This window comes from Odocoileus virginianus, chromosome 4, assembly GCF_023699985.2.
Source record: "Odocoileus virginianus isolate 20LAN1187 ecotype Illinois chromosome 4, Ovbor_1.2, whole genome shotgun sequence".
Taxonomy (NCBI): Eukaryota; Metazoa; Chordata; class Mammalia; order Artiodactyla; family Cervidae; genus Odocoileus; species Odocoileus virginianus.
Genome location: NC_069677.1, coordinates 63,592,875 through 63,619,085, shown reverse-complemented (window position 1 = coordinate 63,619,085; position 26,211 = coordinate 63,592,875). Strand labels below are relative to the sequence as shown.

Below are 26,211 nucleotides of genomic sequence, written 5' to 3'. Positions count from 1 at the left end.
TTGTGAGATGAAACATGAGGTGTGTAGATATTTCCAGTTCTCTTAAAAATGCAAAAAATAGGCATTTATTCAGTGGTATGCTAGTAAATCATCTCTCTGGAGAGAGAAAAAAGCCTACAAGCCTGAATTTGCAGCAGTTGACGGTTTCTAAATACTCCCACCATGACCCATTTCAAGCTGCCCATGTTTGATCAACTGGCTTGTAAGATTCTGGATATTAAATAAATGATCATCTCTCAGAGAACAGACAAGCCTGTTCTAGTACTCCACTGCCTTCTTTTACTTCAGCTGTGTGTTAACTCATCATTTGGGTACTCTTCTTGAGCACATGACCTACGTAAATATATAAAGTTTCTCACACTATGAAAGGTATAGGAGACCAGAATCTATTACATACCCCGCCTCCCCGAAAAAGTGCCTTTTAGACATAGAGTTATTTTGAACTGATTATTTTGAGAAAGAGCAGACAAAGGAGATGCTCTGAAAACAGACTAGAAATTACCCTTTTGTAAGGTGAAGGAAGAAAGTGAAAGAGCCGGCTTAAGACTAACTATTAAAACTAAGATCATGGCATTTAGCCCCATTACTGCATGGCAAATAGAAGGGGAAAAGGTGGAATAGTGACAGATTTCCTCTTCTTGGGCTCCAAAATCACTGCGGACGGTGACTGCACCCATGAAATCAGAAGATGATTGCTTCTTGCAAGGAAAGCGATGACAATCCTGGACAGTATGTTGAAAAGCAGATACATTACCCTGTTGACAAAGGTCAGTAGAGTCAAAGCTACCAGTGGTCTTCCCAGTGGTCACATATGGTGGTGAAAGCTGGACTATAAAGAAGCAGAATGCCAAAGAATTGATGCCTTGGAACTGTGGTGCACAAGAAGACTCCTGAAAGTCCCTTGGACTGCAAGGAGACCAAACCAGTCAATCATAAAGGAGATTAACCCTGAATATTCACTAGAAGGACTGATGCTGAAGCTGAAGCTCCAGGATTTTGGTCATCTGATGCAAACAGATGACTCATTGGATGAGACCCTGATGCTGGAGAAGATTGAGGGCAGAAGGAGAAGAGGGTGTCAGAGGATGAGATGGCTTGACAGCATTACTGATGCAATGAACATGAACTTGGGCAAACTCTGGGAGATGGTGAGGGACAGGGAGGCCTGGCATGCTGCAGTCCATGGGGTCTCAAACAGTTGGATAAGACTGAGCAACTGGACAACAACAACAGCAAGGGAAATTAACATAAAGGAAACCTCCATGTGTAAGGGTGTCTCCTTCTTGATACCAGGAAGAGAAAGCTAAGTCTAAATCATATGAAATTTATCAATAAAAAAGGCACAGACTTAAATCTGCACAACAGTTTTACCCTTGTTCACCAGACATTTCCAGGTCACCTTCCTAAAACTTTTCTTTGTCTTAGCTGAGGATGTTATTGAAGCCTGAATTCTAAGCCATCTCTTTTAACTCATTCTCTAGATTTCTCTCAGGCATATATGAAATAAACTTCTGTGTGTCTTTCTCTTGTTAATCTGTCTTTTGTTACAAGGGCCCTAGGCAAAAACCTAGACAGGTAGAAAGAAAGATTTCCCTCCCCTATTAGGGTTACAATATGTTAGATATTGGGCTTTTCCTTCAATGAAGGCCTTGTCACTTCTGCTGCTTAGAATGCCAGTCCCTTCAGAGGTTGGTAAGACTGAAAAGAATTGCCTCATGCAAAGTCATGCCCTTTCCAGAGAGGCCCACATCCAAAGACAAAATGATTTGGTGTTTTAAAGTCCAGGCCATCTCAGTCCAATGGCAGAGGACTCTGAAGAGCCATTCTAACTTCAGAACTTGCAAGGCATTAGACAAAATTGTCAGGCCTGCATCATAGCTTAACTTCTCCCTTTGGCCCTCTCAGGTTTCCTTCCTTTTCCATTCATAAGATATTGATCTCAAGCTCACTTAACCATCCTGCTCACTAAACTCTACCTCTGAGTCCTCTAGGAACTCAATAGTCAGAAAGAATGGTACAGAGGAAAGTTCCCACTTCCCTGGTGGCTCAGATGGTAAAGCGTCTGCCCACAATGTGGGAGATCCAGGTTCGATCCCTGGACTGGGAAGATCCACTGGAGAAGGAAATGGCAATCCACTCCAGTATTCTTGCCTGGAAAATTCCATGGACAGAGGAGCTGGTAGGCTATAGTCTATGGGGTCGCAAAGAGTCGGACATGGCTGAGCAACTTCACTTTCTTTCACTTTCCACTGCATGGGGCACAGCTTTGGTCCCTAGTCGGGGAATTAAGACCCTGTATGCCATGTGACACAAACAAACAACAACAACAGTAAAAGAAACTGAATTTGTAAGACATCCTCACTCAACACACCTCTACCTGCGGCAGAACTCTGTAAATCAGACCATGTCCAGTTAGCCTTATACAGTAAGTCACCTACATATAATTGAGTTCTGTTCTGAGAGCATGTTCATAAGTACACAAAGTTAGTCTATGTACCCAACTACCTGGAGAAGGAAATGGAAACCCACTCCAGTATTCCTGCCTGAAGAATCCCATGGACAGAGGAGCCTGGCGGACTACGTCATGAGGTCGCAAAGAGTCAGATAGGACTGAACACACAGCACATACATACCCAACTACCACAGCCAGCTATATAGTACTGTACCGTAATAGATTTATAATACTTTTTACCCAAATAATACACAAACAAACAAGCACAAAAGATCAAACATTTTTAATCTTACAGTACAGTATCCTGAAAAGCACAGTAGCACCGGATACATCACTGCTGTTTTCACACTTGCTTACAGACATCCTGGGCTTGACATAAAGATACTGTACTGCTATACTCTCTACAGTACTATAAAGTATACAAAAGCACAATCTCTGGCAGAGGATGTACACACGTGACAATGTACACCAGACATGTGAACTAATTTACATGATTGGACACACAAACACACATACACATCTTTGAAAGCTCACAACTTGAAGGTTCGTAGGTAGGAGACTTAGTGTAACTAAAAATGGATCTGAGCGGAGCAGCTGGGAGACCCCTAACACAAGACAGGCTTAAATAGCATCAGGAGACAAGCCAGTTAAATGCACATCTTCTTTAAGGTCCTCACTCCTTCTGATTGTTCTCACCCCTCTGTGCCACTTATGTTTACCCTGCCTTCGGGCTGTGTAAGCTACTAATGAGGAGCTTCTTAAAGACCTTAGAGAAGAACCAGGAAATGCAGTTGGATGGAACCTTATATAATTACTCGCTGGAGATAAACAATGATAAATGTGCAGTCTTGCCTAAGTTTAATGTTTTAGAAGGAATAAAGCAAACAGGAAAGGAATTGAAAGATACATTTTAAGTTGTATGTACTCATACTATAAATCTTCATGAGAAATCCCTTTTTCTCCCTCCCTTTTCCCTCCTTCTCTCTTTGTCTCTCCTGTGCCCAGCTCCTTGTCTCCCTCTCCCTCTATCCTTGATCAATTATTTGGAGATAAGGCCAACATCTAGAAGGAATGAAATTGGGTCATTTGTAGAGACATGGATGGACCTAGAGTCTGTCATACAGAGTGATGTAAGTCAGAAAGAGAAAAAGGTCATATATTAACACATATATATGGAGTCTAGACAAAAATGGTACAGAGGAACCCATTTGCAGGGCAGCAATAGAGACACAGATGCAGAGAACAGGTGAGTGGACATGGAGAGTTGGGACTGGGGTATAAACTGGGAGATCGGGACTGACACATATACAATATTGTGGGTAAAACAGATAGCTAGTGGGATCCTGCTGTATAGCACAGGGAGCTCAGCTCCGTGCCCTGTGGTGACCTAGAGGGGTGATATGGGGGAGGAGAGGAGGGAGGCTCAAGAGGGAGGTGACTATGTGTATACATATAGCTGATTCACTTCATTGTACAGCAGCAACCAACACAACATTGTTAAGCAATTATACCGCAATAATAAATAAACAACCACCAAAAAGAAAAGAAAAAAGCTGCCAACAATTCAACTGTCTGAGCAGCAAGAAAACCGTCACAGAACCCTGGTACTTCACTCTGAGGAGAAATCTGTGATAGATGCTTGGGAATAAAATGGCCAACAGTGAAGACAGGACAGAGTGGCACTGAGAAGTAGCAACTGACAAGCAGAGATGGATACTTCATTATATCATCCACTCACTTGCCAGGGTCCACAGAGTATCAACCAGGTGCCAGGCACCCTGCTGTGAACTGGGAATACAATGGACCATGGACAGAGCTGGTCCCTGACCTCCTGAAGTCTAGTGAGAAGATAGACAATAACCCAACATCATAGACATAAATATTAATTTACATCTGAGCTAAGATATAGTGGGAGAACTTCAGCTGGAGCCTTAAGACGTGATATTGAAGTATAGTAATGTGGGGTCTCCTGGGGTGGGACTGAATGTTTCCACAAAGCTAACAACCCCTAAAAGCATCCCTGCCTCAGGCCTAGAGCCCACATGCATATCGGTGCTGCTGAGGCTCAGAATACAGTGAGATTTCAGAAAAGAGCAAAATTTTTCAAGAAAATTATTTTCAAGAAAAATATAAAAAATAAAGTAAAAATAAGATTTTAATAAAATATGACCTGTTTATTGCTCTTTAAGTTGAGGTGTATATATGTTAGGAAGTGAACAAGATGATCCACCTAAGTGTGCAGAAAACTTTATGTATTTTTTTCTCATCCTTTGAAAAATTCTAGTTTGATACTCTTTTCTCATAGCAGTATTACCTGAGCTTCCTAGGTGGCGCTAGTGGTAAAGAATCTGACTGCAATGCAGGAGACCGGGGTTCAATCCCTGAGTTGGGAAGATTGCCTGGAGAAGGAAATGGCTATCCACTCCAGTATGCTTGCCTGGAGAATTCCACGGACAGAGGAGCCTGGTGGGCTACAGACCATGGGGTCATAAAGAGTCAGACACGACTAACACTTTCACTTTATAATATACACAATACATTGTACAATAGCACTTGCATGTCATTTACAAATAAATGGGCAAATATAAGGTAAACATACTCAATAGTTTAACTGATGCTCAATAATAACAAGTAATTTACTGAGGATTTATTAATGCTAAAGCACATTAGCTGGTTATATGAATTATTTCATTTAGCTCTCATAATAACTTTTTGAGGTTGGTACTAGTATTGCCTCATTTGACAAAACAAAGGCATCAAGGATTATGTCAGATGCTGAAGATCACCCAGCAGGTTAAAGGTAGACCAGAGGTTCAAACCAAAGTATTTTGATTGTAGAATGGGGCTGTTACCATACTATGCTGTCTCATACATGCCAGTTCCTATCATGTATGTGTTGATATTTAAAAGAATAATATTTGAGGGTTTTTTGGAAAGGTCACTTATGAGGAATAGTTTGTTCTGAGGTAACACACATTAAATATAAGACATTAGTAAATACAGAAAATATTATCAAATAACAAGTTTTAAGTCAGTTTTTAAAGATTGCCTCTCAAGGAACACGTTTCACCATGATCTTGAACTGAGTAGGACAGGGAAATAGAATAGCTTTAGAGCCCCCAGTCACCCACAACCCCCTAAAATAGCTTTGAAAACCTATCCTTTGAATGGGTAGCCATTCCCTTCTTCAGGGGGTCCTCCTGACCCAGGGATCAAATCAGGTCTCCTGCACTACAGACAGATTCTTTACCATCTGAGCTACCAAGGAACTTTGATATCTAAGTGGATGGCTACTCAGCATCCCAAAATGCTAGTCCATGTTGTGGTCTGCCATGCTGGCTCCTGTAGTTCCTAAAAATGTATCTGTGATGCCACTAAGTCCTTTCTGGAACTAGGCAAATGGTTGACCAGAGATGGTCCAAAACCAGGCACCAGTCAGGAGGAAGGAGTGATTGGGAGATGGTAGGCATATCAGTTGTTTCTCCCCATGGTGGTCAGGGATACTTTCTTGGGCTCGAAGTCTAGAACCTGAGATGCTGTCCCTTTTCTCGATAGCCACCCTCCTCTTATCAAGTTTTGTCACATTAGGAAGTGCACCGATGCCAGTGTTCATCCTACTCATGCACTTTCACATGACTCCTTTCCTTTGCCAACCAAAAGTGAGTGTGAGAGACATCAGTACAATCTATGCTCTAATAACATGACATCCAAGAGATTATTGCCACCAGAAGCTTTTACATTATTTTGAATAGCTAGGTTTTTTGTTAAGAAATAAAATTGGACATCTGGTTGGAATTCAATCCTACCACAAATAAATGTCCCAGTAGTCAGCTTCCTTAGAACACTGAGTGACGATATGTGATGATCTGTGAAGAAGAAAGGAAGTCAGAAGGATTTTTGAGTGCCGCGTCCATACCACTGTGTGAAAAAGCCAAGCTGCATTCCAGGTGGCAAGGACTTAATCCAAACTCTGTCTAACAGAGCTGTCTAGGGTTATTCTTGGGCTTCCCTGGTGGCTCAATGGTAAAGAACTTGCCTGCTAATGCAGGAGACATGGGCTCAGTTACTGGGTCAGGAAAATCCCCTGGAGAAGGAAATGGCAACCCACCCTGGTATTCTTTCTTGGGAAATCCCATGGACAGAGGAGCCTTGTGGGCTATAGTCCATGGGGTCACAAAAGAGTCAGATTCGACTTAGCAACTAAACAACAAGGGTAATTACTAATCTTGCATTTGGAGTGCTCCAAGTTACAACTAAATTGTCACAAAACAACTCCTTCATATCTGGACTATGCATTCTGAAGACAAGACTGCAAAAGTGGCCTGGATGCTATGTCAAGACTGCCAGCCTTTGGGGCAATGATGTTCCTGTTATTTCTGCATTTTCTGTATTTTCACTGCCCATTCCAAGCTGACATCTCTCTTCTTCCCTCCACCTTTCTCAATCACAATGAATAGAATTTTTCCAGAACTTCTATTATCGACAAAATGATCTTGGATATTCATGAAAAATACAGCAAAGAACTGGCAAAGGGAAAAATTGACCTCAAGAAAGTAAAGACATCTTCTATTATTTAGTTTTGTTCTCTTCTTCCAGATCTCTGTGTGGCTTACTCCCAAATTCATTCAGATCTAGGGTCCAACTTCACCTTTTCAATGAGGGCTTCCCTGCAAAGCATATCTAAATACAATTCTCTTGCCATCTTCTCATGTTGTTAACCTGGCTTCATAGCCCTTGTCTTCTCCTGACATTAGATTATAAATACTTGTACTGAACTGTACCTTGTCTAGCTCCCCCTTAGGATCTAAGCTCCATGAGAGTGAGGGCTTTGTTTTGTTCACTACTGTATCTGCATCACTTAAAATGAGTACTTAGCATATGAATAATGCCCAATAAATAGTTGTTGAATGACTAAATGAATACAGAAAATTTATGTTGTTCAATGACTAATTTAAAACCAAATGGAACTAATCATCAGGGAAATGCAAGTCAGAAGCACAAAGAGATAGGAGATACACTTGTTAAAATGCCTATCATAGAAAAGACAAAAGGTAACAAGTGTTACCTTTCTATTCCAGATGTGGAATAGAAAAAGGAACACTTGCACATTGTTTCTGGGAAAGTAAATTGGTGCTGCCAGCAGGGAAAACAGTATGGAGATTTCTCAAAAAAAAAAAAAAAAAAGAAAAATAGGACTACATTATGATCTGGCAATCCCACTTCTGAGAATATATCCCCCCAAATTGAAATTACAACCTTGTAGAGATGGCTGCACTCCTATGTTCACTGTCTCATTATTTACAATAACCAAGACATGGAAATAACCTGTGTCCATTGATGGATAATTGGATTAATATGTAGTAGAATTATTCAGCCATGCAAAAGCAAGAAACTTTGCCATGTGCAATAACATGGATGGAACATGAGAACATGTTGCTAAGTGAAATAAAATAGAGAAAGGCAAAACTATATCATCTCACTTATTTGGAGTCTAAAAAGAACTATAGAAACAGAGAACAGATTGACTGTTGCCAGAGGTGAGAGAAGAGGGATGGAAAAATGGTTGAAGGTGGTCAAAAGATACAAACTCCCAGTTATAAAATCCTGAGGATGTAATGTACAGCATGGTGACTATAGTTAATAACATTGTACTGTATATTCAAAAGTTGCTAAGAACTTAAAGGTTCTCAGGACAAAAAATTTGTAACAACATGATTTAACAATTGATGAAGGTTAACCAAACTTATTGTGATAATCATTTTGCATTTGATACATACATAGATATATATGCGTGCATGCATGCATGCTAAGTCCCTCCACCTGTGTCCAACTCTTTGTGACCCTGTGGACTATAACCCACCAGGCTCCTCTGTCCATGGGATTTCCCAGGCAAGAATATTGGAGTGGGTTGCCATTTCCTCATCCAGGGGATTGAATTCCTATCTCTCAGCTCTCCTGCATCAGCAGAGGAGTTCTTTACCACTAGCACCACCTAGGAAGCCCTATAGCTATCTATGTAGCTATAGAAAATCGTTATGTTGTACAGCTTAAACTGACATAATCTTATATGCTAATTTATCTCAATAGAACTGGAAGAAGTTTAATGGAATACTGAGTCTTAAACATTTCTGAAATCATGCATCAGGCCAAAATTCTACAAAGAAAGTTGAACAAAGTGGAAGAAAATAGATAAAATGAATTAAAAATGTTAGGTTTCTTTATTAACAATAGATCTCTTAAGGAAGGTTTATGATAAAAATATATGTCTATCCAAAGAGACTCAATCCATGCACTGTCAAACTTGAGATTCCCTGAGACCCTCTCATGTGTAAGAATCAGGACTGGTCATGATAGAGAAACATAAATCATGAACTCTTGATCTCTACAGAGTGGAGAAATACTTGAGAGTATTCTATAAGGGTTTCTCCAAACTCCAAGTGCTGATTTATCGTGACACTTGCTTCTCTCACTGTGGCTAGAACAGTTTTAGACATCCCTTTCCTGTCTTTATCTTCCCCCAAAATGTCCCAGCACTGAGTGCACATATGTATCTCATGGTCTAATGACTCTTTCTGATCAAGCTGTTCCTGTTAGCAGAAGAGTTTTGCCTTCTGGATTCTGAAGCCAGAATAACCAAGCAAAAAGAAAGACTGGAAAGAACAGAAATAGTTTACAAATAAATATGTGAGAATTAAGACTCTGAACCACAAACAGTCAAAATTATCTTCAGAAAAAGTTGGACAGTGAGAAAAAAATCAGACATTGATGTCTTAATACTGCACATACAAAGTTATTTTTTAAAGTCATATAATTACTGTTGCTATAAGGACTTCCTTAAAATATCTCAAAAATACACAGTACTATCAACACAATTGATAATAGCTTCAGTGTGACCTATTTGCCTGACAATTCTCTTTATTGTAACAACAGACAAGACTGATTGCTTAGTAGTTTAACTTGCCCTAAAATAACTTTCTTTACCAAATGATAGTGTCATTTGTCACACAGGAAGTGAAGGCTTGGCAAACTTTTCACTGGGGTTTCCTTTGACTTTTTACACTACAGTCAACTGATTTATAAATTATAGGAAGTATAAATTTAACTGTGCTGACAACTTTTTGAAAATCTACTAGGTCTGCAAGACTTTTCTAGCCAAATGGTCTGCTGACCTTATGCTTATTTCACTTTACATGCTCATGCTGCAATATGGAAAGAAAGACAGTTTAAAACAGCAACAGGAGAACCTATTAAACACTTCAGAGTGACAATGGCTCCACCATTAAAGCTGCTGTAACTCAGGGGGTGTCTACAGCTCTAGGAATAGAATATCACTTACACTGTTCCTGGAGTCCCCAATCCTCAGGAAGAGTTGAAAATGCTAATGACATTATCAAAAGACATCTGTGCAAGTTAACTCAAGAGACACAGGACAATTGGATTAAAGTCCTACCCATAGCTTTAATGAGGGCTCGAACTGCCCCCCAAAAGGAGGGACTGTCCCCCTTTGAATGTATTTATGGAAGGCCTTTCTTACCCATGGACACTGTTATAGACCCTGAAGCCTTGAAATTAACTAATTATGTAACTCAGCTCTCAGCTTTCCAACAGGCATTAACAGAACTCCAGGAGACAACTTCTGATCCAGCTTGAGTCAAGCAAGCCTCTATTTGAGCAAGGAACCGAGGTCCTCATATAAACATTGGGGTCTGTGGGCCCATCCCTTGAGCCCCTCTGGGAAGGCCGTTACTAGGTTATTCTTTCTTCTCCCATAGCTGTTAAAGTGCCAGGAATTGATTTGTGGGTAAATCACACTCGTGTTTAGAAGTGGCACCCTGAACAGAACTCAGACTCTACTACAAAGCCACAGTCATCAAGACAGTATGGTACTGGCACAAAGACAGAAATATAGATCAATGGAACAGAATAGAAAGCCCAGAGATAAATCCACATACCTACGGACACCTTATCTTCAACAAAGGAGGCAAGGATACACAATGGAAAAAAGACAACCTCTTTAACAAGTGGTGCTGGGAAAGCTGGTCAACCACTTGTAAAAGAATGAAATTAGAACACTTTCTAACACCATACACAAAAACAAACTCAAAATGGATTAAAGATCTAAATGTAAGACCAGAAACTATAAAACTCCTAGAGGAGAACATAGGCAAAACACTCTCCAACATAAATCACGGCAAGATCCTCTATGATCCACCTCCCAGAATATTGGAAATAAAAGCAAAAACAAACAAATGGGACCTAATGAAACTTAAAGGCTTTTGCACAACAAAGGAAACTATAAGCAAGGTGAAAAGACAGCCCTCAGATTGGGAGAAAATAATAGCATACAAAGCAACAGACAAAGGATTAATCTCAAAAATATACAAGCAACTCCTGAAGCTCAATTCCAGAAAAATAAATGACCCAATCAAAAAATGGGCCAAAGATCTAAACAGACATTTCTCCAAAGAAGACATACAGATGGCTAACAAGCATGAAAAGATGCTCAACATCACTCATTATCAGAGAAATGCAAATCAAAACCACAGTGAGGCACCATTACATGCCAGTCAGGATGGCTGCTATCCAAAAGTCTACAAGCAATAAAGGCTGGAGAGAGTGTGGAGAAAAGGGAACCCTCTTACACTGTTGGTGGGAATGCAAACTAGTACAGCCACTATGGAGAACAGTGTGGAGATTTCTTAAAAAACTGGAAATAGAACTGCCATATGACCCAGCAATCCCACTTCTGGGCATACACACCGAGGAAACCACATCTGAAAGAGACACATGCACCCCAATGTTCATCGCAGCACTGTTTATAATAGCCAGGACATGGAAGCAACCTAGATGCCCATCGGCAGACGAATGGATAAGGAAGCTGTGGTTCATATACACCATGGAATATTACTCAGCCATTAAAAAGAATATATTTCAATCAGTTCTAATGAGATGGATGAAACTGGAGCCCATTATACAGAGTGAAGTAAGCCAGAAAGATAAAAACCAATATAGTATACTAACGCATATATATGGAATTTAGAAAGATGATAATGATAACCCTATACGCAAAACAGAAAAAGAGACACAGATATATAGAACAGACTTTTGGACTTTGTGGAAAAAAAGGTGAGGGTGGGATGTTCTGAGAGAATAGCATTGAAACAAGTATACTATCAAGTGTGAAACAGATCGCCAGCCCAGGTTGGATGCATGAGACAACTGCTCAGGGCTGGTGCACTGGGAAGACCCAGACAGATGGAATGGGGAGGGAGGTGGGAGGGAGGATCAGGATGGAACACATGTAAATCCATGGCTGATTCATGTGAATGTATGGCAAAAACCACTACAATATTGTAAAGTAATTAGCCTCCAACTAATAAAAATAAATGGAAAAAAAAGAAAAACATAATGTGTTAAATCAATGAAAAATAAATAAATGAGATTGATTGATTCATTCATCATAGTTTTAAACTATATTTGTGATTTTTCACTATAAAACAGCTCCTTCCTTTAACTTCTAAGGTATCCACTTCTGTCCTGCCATTTTCTATGAACCTGCAAGACACAGCAGCAGAATTAGCTCTTCATCCTTCCTCCTCGTGACCAACTGATCTAAACTTTACAGTGTCTTCCTTCCTTCTTTCTCTTCTATCTGCCCCTCGGTTACCATTCAATCTTAAAACTTAGCTGTCTCTCCGCTTTCACTCTCTACCTTGTACACAGCAGCCTAACTATTTCTTTGATTTTTTTTTTTTTTTTGTCAACACTGCATTCTTCCACTGAATGCCTACAAACACAGTGGGCATTACTCAGCCTGGAATTTAAGTGATTCTGTAGCCAGACTCTGCCCTTATCCCTACCCTATGTTTCATTGATCTTCCATACTTCAACAACTTAGAAATGACTTTCTTTCTTGGAATATTCTCTACCCTTTTTTCTACCCATGGTTGGAATGACTCTCCAACCTCCAAACACTACATATACCACTACCAGAGTCAATCAGCTATCCTTCCTCAAAATCATTCCTATCACCCTTTGTTGTTGTTCAGTCACTCAGTCATGTCCGACTCTTTGTAACCGCATGGACTGCAGCCCACGAGGCTTCCCTGTCCTTCACCATCTCCCGGAGCTTGCTCAAACTCATGTCCGTTGCATAGGTGATGTCATCCACCCATCTCATCCTCTGTCATCCCCTTCTCTTCCTGCCTTCAATCTTTCCCAGCATCAGGGTCTTTTCTAGTGAGTCAGCTCTTTGTATCAGGTGGCCAAAGTATTGGAGCTTCAGCTTCAACTTCAGCATCAATCTTTCCAATGAATATTTAGGGTTAATTTCCTTTAGGTTGATCTCCATGCAGTCCAAGGGACTCTCAAGAGTCTTCTCCAACACCACAGTTCAAAAACATCAATTCTTCGGTGCTTAGCCTATCATCCTAACAAGAAATAATATCACCCCCTCTGAACGTCTATGGTATTTGACCCACTCCTTTGATAGCTGTCTTGTGGTATATTTATTCATTTATTCATATGCTGCATTCCCCCCAGATTTACTAATAAACTCCTTGAGATCATTCCTTATTTAGAATCAAAACTGATGGAAATCAGTTCACTTGTGTTGAAGGAATGAATGAAAGGATGAATGACAGAGAAAGTTCTTTTTCAAAAACAAGTTTTAACTTCCTATTGATATTAAATTCAGAAAATGCCTAGTAGACATTTTTATATTCCTAAATATTTTATAACAAATTAATGTCTGTAAAGACAATATGTAATAGAATATAGGCCCCACTCAGATAAAATTACTAAAGGATATAGTGGACCCACAGAACAATTTGACAAATAGTTCTGGAAATGTCAACTGAATAGATATAAATAAACATAATTCTAGTTTTAGTCTCTCAGAAGGTTGTTTTGAGATCATCAGCTGCTTAAAATATATAGAAAAATACTGTTTTCACACATCTTTAAGTGAAAATATTTTTTCTTCTCTACACTTTTATCTGTATTGAGCATGAACAAAAGAAGCTTGGCATATGGCAATTCTTAAAAATTTTATATGTTTACAATGTGGTATGAAAGCACAGTACAGTGCTGCTTATATAAATGCCAACAGCTCTCCTATTTTCCAGTTTTATACCATATTATTGGAAGAAACCCAGGAAGCCATCAAGCTCAGTGCTGTTTCCAAGCACGTCAAGACCTAACCATCCCAGAAATACATGTGCTTTTATTGGTATTCCAAGAGATGACTATATAGCACAGGAATTTATTCCAGCCTCTTCAAATCCTAAAGTCAGAAATTTCATCCAAGCCCCTAAACTGCATTCTGAGAGTGAAACTCACTTCCTCATCCTGTAACTTTCAGAAACAAAGGCCAAGTACTCCCTTTAATCTGTCCCACAAAGAAAAAGGACCCAGTGGGGCCACACCAACGGCTTCCATGACACCCTAGTGCTAGACCTGTTTCTGCAGTTCTGGAAAACTTCCCTTTCTAGTACTGGTCCTCATCTCCCCTCACACATCTCTGTGTCAGATTGTCCAGGCCTCAGCCCTTCTCTGTCCACAAGGCCACTCCAGAGCCTGTCCAGTGGTGTGAAATCTGATAAACTACTCAGTACTCAGAGTAAAGTGCTTCAGGTCTCCGTTCTGCCTCTGACCAGTAATATAATTACTGGGACCCTGGGCCCAGCATGTAATATCTCTGTATATGAATTTATATCTATATGAACACAACTAAGATTATATGATATCTTAGTCTCTTCAACCATTAAGTATCTGGGCCATTCTCCTACTAACTCCAAAATGGTATCTTCCAAATATTCCAGCTGTATATATTCCATCAAGCACTCAGATTCCTCCATTCATTCATTCATTCACAAACTATTTATTTAGCAGCAGTATGCACTGGGCTCTATGGTAGGCTTTGGGGACACATTGGTCAATAGAAAAAGGCATGGACCCCTGCTTTGTGAAGTATACAGTCTAGTGGACATCAAATAATGTAAGAATTATAATTAATAAACAAGAAAATACATATCAAATTTCAGATGTGCTAAAAGTACTTTGAAACAAAAGAGAGGGAAAAAGAGAGAGAGAGGATGCAATGTGAGAAAATCACAGGACAAGCCTTCTCTGAAGAGATGGCATTTCAAGATTCCAGGAATAGGAAGTAGTCTGACATCCATAGAGCAGAAGTAAGACCATTTTAGACAACATATGTTAAGAACAACATGTGTAGAGGTCCTGAAGTGAGAAAAGTGCTTTGTGTGTAAAGGGGGCTGTTAGATCCACAGCAATGGAAGTGAGAAGAAGCAGAAACATGGCATTTATTTCCTTGCTATATTCACCCAAACATAACATAGAACCTAAATAAATGGTTCCTAAACTTGCCTGTGCATTAGACTCTTCTGGTGATCTTCCAAAATTTCCAATGCTCAGGCTACACCCCAAACCAGTAAAATCACCAACTCCGGGGATAGAATATAAGCATCAGAATTTTTTGAAGCTTGTTCTAGTGATTCCAAAGTTCAGACAAATTTGAAAATCACTGAATAAAGCACTAAATCAATTTTAGTGCTCAAGTTCATTTACTCATCTATTAAAGAATGGAGTTCAATGTAATGAAGTCAGTTCTTTTTTTCTTGCTCTGAATTAGATGATCTCTCTCTAATTGCAGATCCGCAGATCATTTTCATCCACTCTCTTCCACAAATCTTTCTCTCCCTTCCCACTATCCTGGGACCCTCATATTCTCCCAGCCAGGCCTGAAACCCTGGAATCTTATATTCTTCTCCTCACACTGTTCCTATAAATCAAGCAGATTCTATTGAACCAAAGAATCCACAAGGCCCTCTTCCCTTCTCACCTAGTTAACCACTTCCTGCAGCCTCATCCTCCAATCCTGCCCAGATATTTCTGAACTCAGTCCTGCTGCCTATTCAAGCCATACCTACCTTTGAAAGCCCTCTCAAGTACCACCTCCTCCAGTAAGCCTCCCTAATAAGCTCAAATATCTATGACAACTAACCTGTAAAGTTTTAAGAAACTCATAGTCTATATAATTTAGAACTGAATCAGATACTAACATATACTATATGTTGGTCTTATCCCCCCCAAAGATATTAAATAAAAGGAAAAAACATATATTCCATTAATCCTGAATGTATTAAGCATTCACATATTATCTAGTAGTAGTAATGGTAGCACTGGTCTTAAAGGTCATGCAGTGGTGATGGTGGTGGTGGTGGTGTTAGAAGTGGCAGCGGAAGCAGTAACAAGGCAGTGAGATCCATGCAGTATAAAAGGCCTATGGCAGTCAGGCACTTTCTATACATCATCTCACTCAAACACTGAAACAACCTACAAAATAGTTCTAATCTACCCACCTTACAAATAAGAAAGTTGGAGCTTAGGAAGTTCAAAGAACTTACTAAAGATAGATGACAGGTCTTTCTGGTCCTGAATTTTTTTCCCATTATTCCATGTTACCTCTGTAACTCCATGTTAAACCTTTCAAAAACTGGACTTATTTTGGAATTCTTTTGCATTTGACATAGACTGAGCAATTGCTTGATTCATATGAATAATTGTATGCAGTGGAGAATTCTCAGTAAGGAAGACAGACTATGGGCATTTCATTTTCACAGACTAAGTAGGGTTCCCTAACGTTAGCACATAAGCAACATATGTGTGCTAAAATATACTGTGGACATTTATTAAAACCATCCTTTCTACTTAAAATTGTCTAATAAGGTAAGTGTACTAGTAGACGCTCCTTTTTCCACCAGCAAGGAACTTGGGAATTTACCCTGGGTACTGAGCTGCCCATGGCCAGCCTGGAAAGCCCAGAGGAACAAATGCTAATTGTGATTCAATAAGTCACATGCTTTAGAAGTTAGTCTATAAAATACTTGAACCATTCAAAGTCAATTCAACATTTCATGTGAGAAAATCCAGCCAAAGGAAAAAACCAAGAAGACTCCATATTTTTCTCCATCTCTTGCCTTAATTTTTTAAAGGCAAACACTGTAATTGACTGTTGATAAAAATCAATATGTCAGTAATACCATAACAGAATTTCTGATCAGGTGCTCGCAGGCAGTCCTGTTAGAAAACAAATTGCTATAATGATAGAGAAAATTATTAGCACCTTTGTGGGGGATGGGACTCAAACCTGTTTGAAGAAATAGAGCTGATTAGAAACTCAGATAAAAAGGGAAGCGAAATAAGTTATGTCTGGTACTAAGAAAATTAAAACAGACGAGGGTGTTTAAATCCTATGCTGCTAATAAGTTCACTTTAAAAAATTATTTATTTCAAGATAGATTATTTTCCATTATTCATGAGAATAGAAAGAATCTCACAGAAGAGATCACTCAAGAAAGTCAAAGATCTAGAATTTGCTCCTGTTTACTTCGGAAACATATTATTTAATTTTGTTTCTTGTGCTTCGCTTCACTTTCCTAAGCATGATTTAGGCTAGTATTATAATCAGTTTGACTTTCCAGAGCCCTTACCAAGTGCTAGGAGGAAGTTAACCTAGAAATTTGCTAGTTGGGAGATAGTGTGAAAAAAAATATTAAAAATTACTCCTCTTGAGTGAAGAAAAATGGCAGGTCATGTATCTCCCCTACTGCCCCAGATCTCTCAAAATGGAGGGAGGAAAAAGGTGTATTTTGAAAGAAAACTAAATCTGTACGGAATAAAAGTGGTAAAATGCACTTCCATAATTTCAAGGAAGTTCTCAGCTTTGACACAAAAGGAGCTAGACTAAGTCATGCAAGATCCTGATTCTTAGCACGCACTTGTGTTGTTAAACACAAATTTACTCGTTACAAAGACTGATCCACACACTAGGCACCAAAAAGGTAGCCTCACCTGTTTTCTAACCCAGAGTCCTGAGAGCAAAAGAAATTTTCTCTTCCAATAACCGAAGCAGTTCACACATTTGCAATAATAAAACCATTTTTAGAAGGTGAATAACTTCACAATTTTTCTTTTTTCAATCTAAGATTCTGTAACTAAACAGATGGGAGTCAAGATCTCTTGAGAGCGACTATGTGTCAGTGCATTTATAAACAGCCAAGGGGCCAGTGTTTTATGTTGGCAGCTAAAAGTCAGCCATTCTAAATTAAGGTTTGCAAGTGCAAATGTCTTCATTCTCCTTCGTTTTCCCTTCGGCTTAAGGGAGATTTAAACTTAGTAGCCAGCTGGTAACATATACAACAACCACAATATATATATATATGCAATAACACTTAAAACACATGTGTGAAAACTTGAATCAAGTAACATTAAAGGTAGAGTCAGCTGAGTTATTATTATCTTTTTCCCTAATGTAACTGTGGTTTGCAAAACAGTTATAATAAGAAGCACTTTTTTTCAGCTTCTAGAAGAAATATACAGACAACTGAGCTTACAATAAGAACATATCAAGACATTAACCACTTAGTAAATGAAATTGCCCCATGAGTATGGTGTTTAAGGGGGCATCTGTATGTGTGTGAATGCACTCTCTATGGTGGCTTATATATGACACAGTTATTTACACTGGAAAACAAAAATATGTGGCCAGATAGAAAGGATCCTTACCTTTTCAAGTATAGCATTGCCTTGGTGAGGATTGATGTTGTGTTGGCTTATTTCTCTCTTGTATTTATATTCATAAACTTGATCAGTGATATTAATCAGAAGAGTTGATGGGCTGAAGACCAGTTTTCCACAATCATATACAGTTCCACTTTCAATATCAGTTGGTGCTGTAGCATATCGTAAAATTAATCCCATTACGAGACCTAAAATAAAGAATAAATAACTGTACTGGAGGAACGTAATCTAAAATGTTCATTACTCCATGCTTTCAAATATATGATTTGGAACTTATATAGGTGGCAGGAGAAAGGATCATTGCCTGGCTTAGAAAATTGTTTACCCGTCCATTGGCACCAATTCAATAGATTTTTGTTGTTCAGTCACTAAGTCATGTCCGACTCTTTGTGAATTGATATTTGCAATGGACACTTAGTACCTCTCCTTTTTTCCTTCCTAATGGACCCACAGATTTTGGAGAAAAGAGCTACCCACTTCTTTTTTCCATCCAATTGCTTCAAGAAAACCTTGGCTCTGTGACAGATACTGAGTAATCTAATCAGTCAGAAGATGGAATTCCCCTGGAGAAAGTTTCTGGTCCATAGATCAGCACATATCTGAGAGAGCCCCATCAGACTAATAGGCAGCACTTATGTGCTATGGTTAGGGGACAAGTCTTCTTATACTGTCTCTCCCTTAGGACATGATCAAGGCAATATGTTTCTCCACATTTTGCTGGCAGCTATCTTGTCACCCTGAGGGGATACAGTCCAAGGACGCAGTCAGAACCCCCAGGATCATAGGACTGAGATATAGACAGAACCTAGGTCTTGAATAACTTCACTGAGCCCTGGATCAACCTATCCCGGAGCCTAATCTGAGTGTGTGTTCAGGTGCTCAATCATATCCAACTCTTTGCAACCCCATGGACTGTAGCTCACCAGGCTCCTCTGTTCATGGGATTTCCCAGGCAAGAATACTAGAGTGGGATGCCATTTCCTACTCCAGGGGATCTTTCCCACCAAGGGAGTGAACCCGTGTCTCCTGCATTGGCTGGAGGATTCTTTACCATTGTGCCACTTGCGAAGTCCTACCCTAATTCTAGACTTATTATGTGACATAACACATTTTCTAATTTTTTTCAAACTATTTAAAGTCAAATTTATCCTTACCTGCAGCCAAACACATTTTAATGACACAATATAGCACGCAATAAAGAGTTGGACTCAAGTGACAATCTTTGACTTTTAAGTTTACAAACTGTTAGGATGCTCATGGTAATCTGATAAATGTGAATTCTCTTAATATTATGGATTTATTAACAAAAAAAGCAAAGAAACTTTAGAGGTGTACACATTCCTCAGTTTAAAATTAGAACTGATGTATTTGTTTTAGGATAAATTCACAGTTTACTCTTTAAAAAAATCAAATGCTGGGGGTTTTGCCATTCTTCTGTGAATCAAGTCATTTAATTGCCTTTCATTTATTTAATAACACATTAAATAAATGAATGTGCATATTTGGGTACATATTTTGTGCCAGACATTTACAGATTTAAAATAAAAATACAGTTCCCAGTCCTACAGGAGCTGAAGTTTGTGAAATGAAGATCCATAAGCAAACAATTATAATACAACATGACATGTGCTATGACAGCTGGTAAGGATTCTGTGCTATATGAGTATAGAGAGGAGACACTCCAAAGCCCTCTGAATGATGCAAAGCTTTAGATGAATCTTAAAAGGTCACATAAGATTTGTCCAGATGAGCTGAATCAGGGAATGAGTTGGGATCCAGGCTGCACATGTGGGTAGCAGCACGTGAGTAACAGCAGAGACAGCTAAACGTTCCCTAGAATTTTGATTCACCAGTGCATAGAATAGTTGTCAGGAAGTGGTTGCTCACCCAGAGATTGTGTTTCTGGTTGTCTTGAGTTTGGATGGGTTCTCACCGATAGATTATAAGCAAAAGTGATGTGTGCCACAGTGTTGAAGAAATAGGTGAGCTTTCGCCCTTCTCTTTCGCCATCTATCAGATGGATGTGGAGGCGAAAAAACAGTACTATAGGTAGACAGAGTCACGACACTGAGGAAGCCTGAGTCCCTGAGACACCAGGTGGGAGAAAGCCATCCACGAACCAGGAAAACCTGAACTGGACCATTGAGTGAAAAGTTAACTTCTCTTGTGTACTCACTGAAATGTGAGTGCTTCTGTGTTAATAGTCACTAGGATAACCTAACAATATACCATATAAATACAAAGGAACTTAAGAAATCTGATGGATTTACGAAACCAGCAGTGGAGTAAAAAGAGATTAAGTAGAAAGAGAGGGAGAGAGAGAGAAACTAGACCACAGGGGCCAGGTTATAAAGAGGCTCCTCTGTCCTGCTAAGGAGTTCTTACTTCTAACCCAATGGTAATATGAAACTGTTGTAAGATTTTAGGCAGGACAGTAAAACAGTCAGATTTTCATGTAAGAGCCATCACTCTGGCAATAATGTGGAAAACTAGAGTGAGAGGTGAGAATGAAAGCAGATTTCTGTCAAGAATATTTTTATCTTACTTATTCTACTTCACTATTTGGTCTACTCCCCCATAACAGTGAGAAATACTTAATGCTAACTTTTGTTAGAAAGAAAACAAATAAGTGATGGATTTGTAACCACTATGAGCACTTGACCCATCACAGAGTAGTGGGCAGCCTTCCACATGCAGTGTCAAATGACTGTAATAAAACTAGTCAGGAAAGAGAAGGGAAGACACACCATATACACTGTACGTGGTTTAGGATGCCTGTGTAAGAATACCATTTTTTTCCAACACTCTAATGAAATCTTAGGGAGAATTTATTCTCTAAATGTTACTTGGCAAGTACCATGAATGATACTATGACCTCTTAAGCTTTCTACTTAGTGGGATATATAGAAGGGAAACAAGATACTGTGTGCACCTGAATAGACAGAAACTATATTGTTGATAAGGTCTGAAATTCCCAAAAGGTGAGTCGTTTTATTTTTGCAATGCGCTTTCGGTGCAATAACAGGGAGTAAACATGAAGTGTCCATCATTCTTTCCTAAGCAGGGAAAACAAGTATTTGTCATAATAACAAGTGCTCAGTACCTGGGTTTCTGTGGTTAAATTCATACAGTGAATCAAAATCTAAATGGCCATGCCCGGCGCTCTGTGCCATCACGGGGTCCAGCCTTTGGGAAGAGGCTCACTGGAGGAACTTAAGAAATCAGCCAACGACCGATCTCATCAGGGGCACTGAGCAGGCCTCTGAAGGGCCACCAGGGCTCAAAGACTGTAAGAGCCTTGTCAAACCTTTTTTAAAACTGCACTGAAGCTTAAACCTTTTCCTCGCCAGCCTCCTGTCCTTCCCTCTCTCCACAGGAGATGGATGGGGCTGCATCAAGGCCTGACAGCTGGCCCAGCATCCTCAGTCTCCCTCCCCATTTTTCCTCAAAGGAAGTTCCCCTAATAAATCTTTTGTACAACTAATCTCTTTCCAGCATCTGCTTCTTGGAAGACTTAAATTAACACACTAAACAAAAGACCCTGGCCCTCCTTCTCCTCCACCCCAAGGGTTGAGAGGAGTCATCTTAGCCTAGGATAAGGATCAGTGGGGGAGCTGCAGTTTCACTATGAACTTGGTTAACAAACACATCCACTCATCTGTGTGCAGTAGCAGCAACTAGAAAATCCTTAATGTTGGAGGCCAGACTACCTACTCAGAGAGCTTCACAATGCTTTTGACAGCCACTCACAGCTTTAGCTGTATGCTGACACAAATGTGGAGTCTTGAGTGAACGCACTCCTGCCCAGTATTACAAGAGAGTAGGTGACGGATAAAGAAGGATTGCTAATAAGAAGAAAATGCTAATGAACGGGGATCGTTTTTTACACCCCCACAAAGATACAGGATAAAGAAAGTATCAGCCACTTGTATGCAGAAGAAGGAAAGAGGAGACTATCTACCATGACTTATAAATAACAAACCAGCACTCTCTTTGGTAAGTCATGAAGCTGACCCTACCTGCCCAGGGAGAAAAGAAGGCAGCCTCTCCCATGAAAGCAATATCACCAACACATGTGCACACAGCCCTGGTCCCAGGTTTATCCTCACAAGTATGACACTTTGCTGAGCTCTGTCACCTGGCAGGCTGGTGGCATTACCTTCTTCAAATAGAAACTCTAGTCCAAATGTATCCCCTGGGTCGACAAGTCTGAGCTTCAAGGTGACTAGAGTGACAGAGGTGGGAACCTGTCCTCAAGTGAGCCCTGGCCTCGCTCCAGCAGCATACAAACCTGCAAGTCAGAGCTGGACAACAGTCCTCATTCCTAAAGTACTCACAGTCCTACAAAGAACATCCCAAGTCCCAGAGGGGAGACCTGGGCTCTGATGTGGCCTGTAATAAGTTTCCTAATCTTTGAATACTTACAGTTTGAATCACACACTCTTGGGCCCAATTTTATATAAAGACATATATTGTTCAGCATTGCTATGCAGACTTTGGCTTCGTCACCACTAGACAAGGAGACAGTTTAGGGCAGAAGCTGAGCTATTTCTCATCTCTTTTTTTTCCTCTCAAAATGTCAAACACTTTAGGTAGTTACAACCCAACTTTCTCCAAGTTCACAAACTCCCTTGGATTCAAGAAGGAAAGGATCCTCTGAGTTTATGTACTCAGTCAGGGACCAGCATTTTGAAATGTCACATGTGAGGAGCATCACACCAAATGCTGTGATGTTCCCGTCCTGACAGAGCTTGCTTGCGGTATAATTTTCATAGCAGATGCCTGACACACAGTGGACATGGTGATGTTTGTGGGAGAAGAAAGGAGGGAAGGAGAAAAAAGAGCCTCAAGAGCACTCAAAATGAGAAGTATTTAGAAATGTGAGCTTCATCTCTCTGAACTGACTCTCCACTCTTCACATTGAAAATATGAGAAAACCCCACTTCCTCCTTCCCTTCTTCTGCTTTCATGCTATAGACATGACAGGCATTGCTCTAGGACTTGTAGGAGTTATAAAATTGAACAAAATGTGGCCCTGATCATAGAATATTAAAATATTTTAATCCTATCTTCTGCCCAGTCCTGTGATCCTAATTTCTGGTAAGAGGAAGGTACAACAGGTGTTTCCTAAGTGTCTTCTTATATTAAGCCTGCATTTCATAACCAGTCCCCCTGAATCTTACCGACAGTCATTCTACATGATGCTGAAATGTCCTCTTAAAGGGTGTTTTCTAAGAGAAATATGGATGGGGATTTACTTTGACATATAATGGTTTTATATATATATATATAATGAAATGGATTACAGAATGGTTTTGAAAACACCACATGTTGAAACCTCTTTGGCTACATTCAGACCAATGGCTGTGTTCACACACTGTCACACACACTGCCACCCACATGGCACACACAGCAGGCTCCCCTCAGATTCTTGTTCTGTAGGGGTGGTGCTTCTCTGTAGTCACACAAAGCAACAAGCCCAACTATACACATGCATCTGATAATCAGATGACTACATAGGTATATTTAAATGCCATAAGATATTGGAGAGAATTTAGGAACCTAAAGAAAATGCAGTTAATACATGAAGGCTGAAGAAGAATCGAGTTTTATATTTCTTTCACTCTACGCACTGAGTGGCTTCTAAGAATAATCTAGATAAATGAAGTATTGTCCCCTACAAAAAAAGATGAATCCTTAAGGTGTATAATATGATATTTCAACTTGATAAGGGTATCAGATATTGTTGACTGACAACTCACATCCATCTCCCTTTTATCCCAATAAAACCCTGGTTTGTTCAGCTGACCATTCCTCCCCACACATGCTCAGGGTAAGCTGACCTCTCTCTCAGTTCCATCAGCATTTCCATTCAATATGTGTTCAGTTGCTCAGTTGTGTCCAACTCTTTGTGACTCTATGGATTGTAGCCTGCCAGATTCCTCTGTCTGTGAAATTTACCCAGCAAGAATACTGGAGTGGGTTGCCACTTCCTCATCTGGGGGATCTTTCCAACCCAGGGATCAGACCTACATCTCCTGCACTGCAGGCAGATTCTTTACTGCTGAGCCACCATGGAAACTGTGTTAGTAGCTCAGTCATGTCTGACTCTTTGAGATTCCATGGATGATCCCCCCAGGCGCCTCTGCCCATGGGATTCTCCAGGCAAGAATACTGGGGTAGGTAGCTACTTCCTTCTCTAGGGGAGCTTCCTGACCCAGGGATTGAACTGGAGATCACCTGCATTGCAATGGGATACTTGTCCATCTGAGCCACTGGTACCAGAAGGCATGTGACTGTATTCCAGTCAGTAATATGTGAAGGGAAGCTTGCTAGGAGGCTTCCTGGAAAAGTTTTGTCATCCTAACAGAGAGGCAGAAGAGAGATGAGTCGTCTTCTTTCTCAGACTATTATTGGGCTTGGTTAGGACAGTAGAAACTGCCATGTCCACCTCACCCTCACTCTGACATCGAAGTCAGCACTAGGAATAGCAGAGTAAAGTAAAGAACCTGGGTCCTTGAAAACAATAGCAGGCTGCTGAGTCAACCAGCCCTGAAGATTACTCTTCTCTAGACTTCAGCTATGTGAAATAATAAATGACCACACTGCTTAAACATGTTTGAGTCAGGATTTCTGTGACTATACAGCTGAATACATGCTAACAGACATAATTTTTAAGTGAATATAAAAGTCCCCAGGAACCCTAACTCTGCCCCATGAAAGCGTTAAGGAAGGCCTTACAGAGAAGTTTCTTAAGGATGCATAGGGTTTGCCAGGTAGAGAAGAGGGTGTGGACTTTTTTAGGGAGAAGCCCATGGAAATCAATGAGCAGGGTCCTAATCAGGACCCTGGAGCATTTGGGGTGGCCCACTATGGCACCTGAGACCAAGGGCCCCAGCACAACTGAGAAACAGGGTTGTTCAAGAAGGAGAGATGGTTGCCAAGAAGATCCTAAGGAAGGGCAGGCTAAGCCCCTTTGGGGGAGGCAGATTTGCTCTGTTTTGGAGCAGAGGAAAGAGCATTTGGAGACAATTATCCAAAGAGAGAAAAGAGAAATGAGATACAGTGGGCAACTGCAGAGAAAGTTAACCTCAGAATTAGTATATATTTATGTGAAAAAGAATTTAGCAAAGGAATTTGAGTAGAGGAATTTCAAGATGACAGGAATAAAATAAAGCCCAAGGAAGAGTGTTCTTTACCAATCTTAAGACTTTTTTACAGCAGGAGACTCTTTAAGGCAGGGAATGTAAGATGTTATTTCAATCACTCAGATTAAAACAAATATGTATAAACTAGGGATCCAAATGTGGAGATGAAGAAGGAAAGGATGTGATCAACATTCTAAGGCAGTCAAATCAGTAGATACCATATAACTGTAAGATACTATTCACAAATATTAGACATTACATGGCATCTCCACAATTTTTAACTGCTTATTTGGTATTTATCCACCTCTACCATCTGTGACAGACAGGGAGGCCTGGCGTGCTGTGATTCTTGGGGTCGCAAAGAGTCAGACACGACTGAGCAAATGAACTGAACTGAACCATCTTATCAAAGTCTTTGTCAGAACACTGACTTAGAGAGATGATGTGGGTTTGAGTTTCAAATGCTAAATGCATTCCCTAACATTTTTCTTTTAGCAGTTTAATTTTACACTAAGATTAGTCAGGGATAGGACCAAAAGTAAAAATACACAATGCCTTCTGTTATTTAGGGCTTTTGTTCCCTCTCTGCCCTCCCACCAACCTCCTAAATTCAAAGGACTAAAAGAAAGTGTGGGTGTTGCTAAAAGGGACATAATTTATTGCTTTGTGCTGGCTCATTATCAACTTGTTTTGCTGAGGAAAAGCATCCCATAGGATTTCAGAACAGGTCTGTCTGGGGCATCTGCCAGCAACAGTATCCCATGATATCCTGAGGTGGGAAAGTAGTCCCCATGAAGCTGTTCCACCTTGGGATGCCTCATCCATTCAAAGTTCTATCTCCTCACAGGTTAGAGTCATATGGAAAATGACAGAACCCCAACCATGAGATCTTCTACCATGGTAGGCTGTCCAATGCCTACTTCCTTCCTTGGTGTATATCAAACACACACATGCACACACTCATGCACACAACATACACAAACACACACATGCAAGCACACAAACACA

General features: G+C 40.1%; 1 protein-coding gene across 1 annotated transcript in view; it reads right to left on the bottom strand.

The window, feature by feature from the left end:
• The window catches only part of SLC9A9 (solute carrier family 9 member A9), a 639,391-nt gene that overhangs the window by 602,848 nt on the left and 10,332 nt on the right, over positions 1-26,211 (bottom strand). Inside the window, exon 2 of the mRNA XM_070466623.1 lies at positions 18,041-18,243. Coding sequence (XP_070322724.1) covers positions 18,041-18,243 — 203 coding nt within the window. The remainder of the gene's footprint in view (positions 1-18,040; positions 18,244-26,211) is intronic.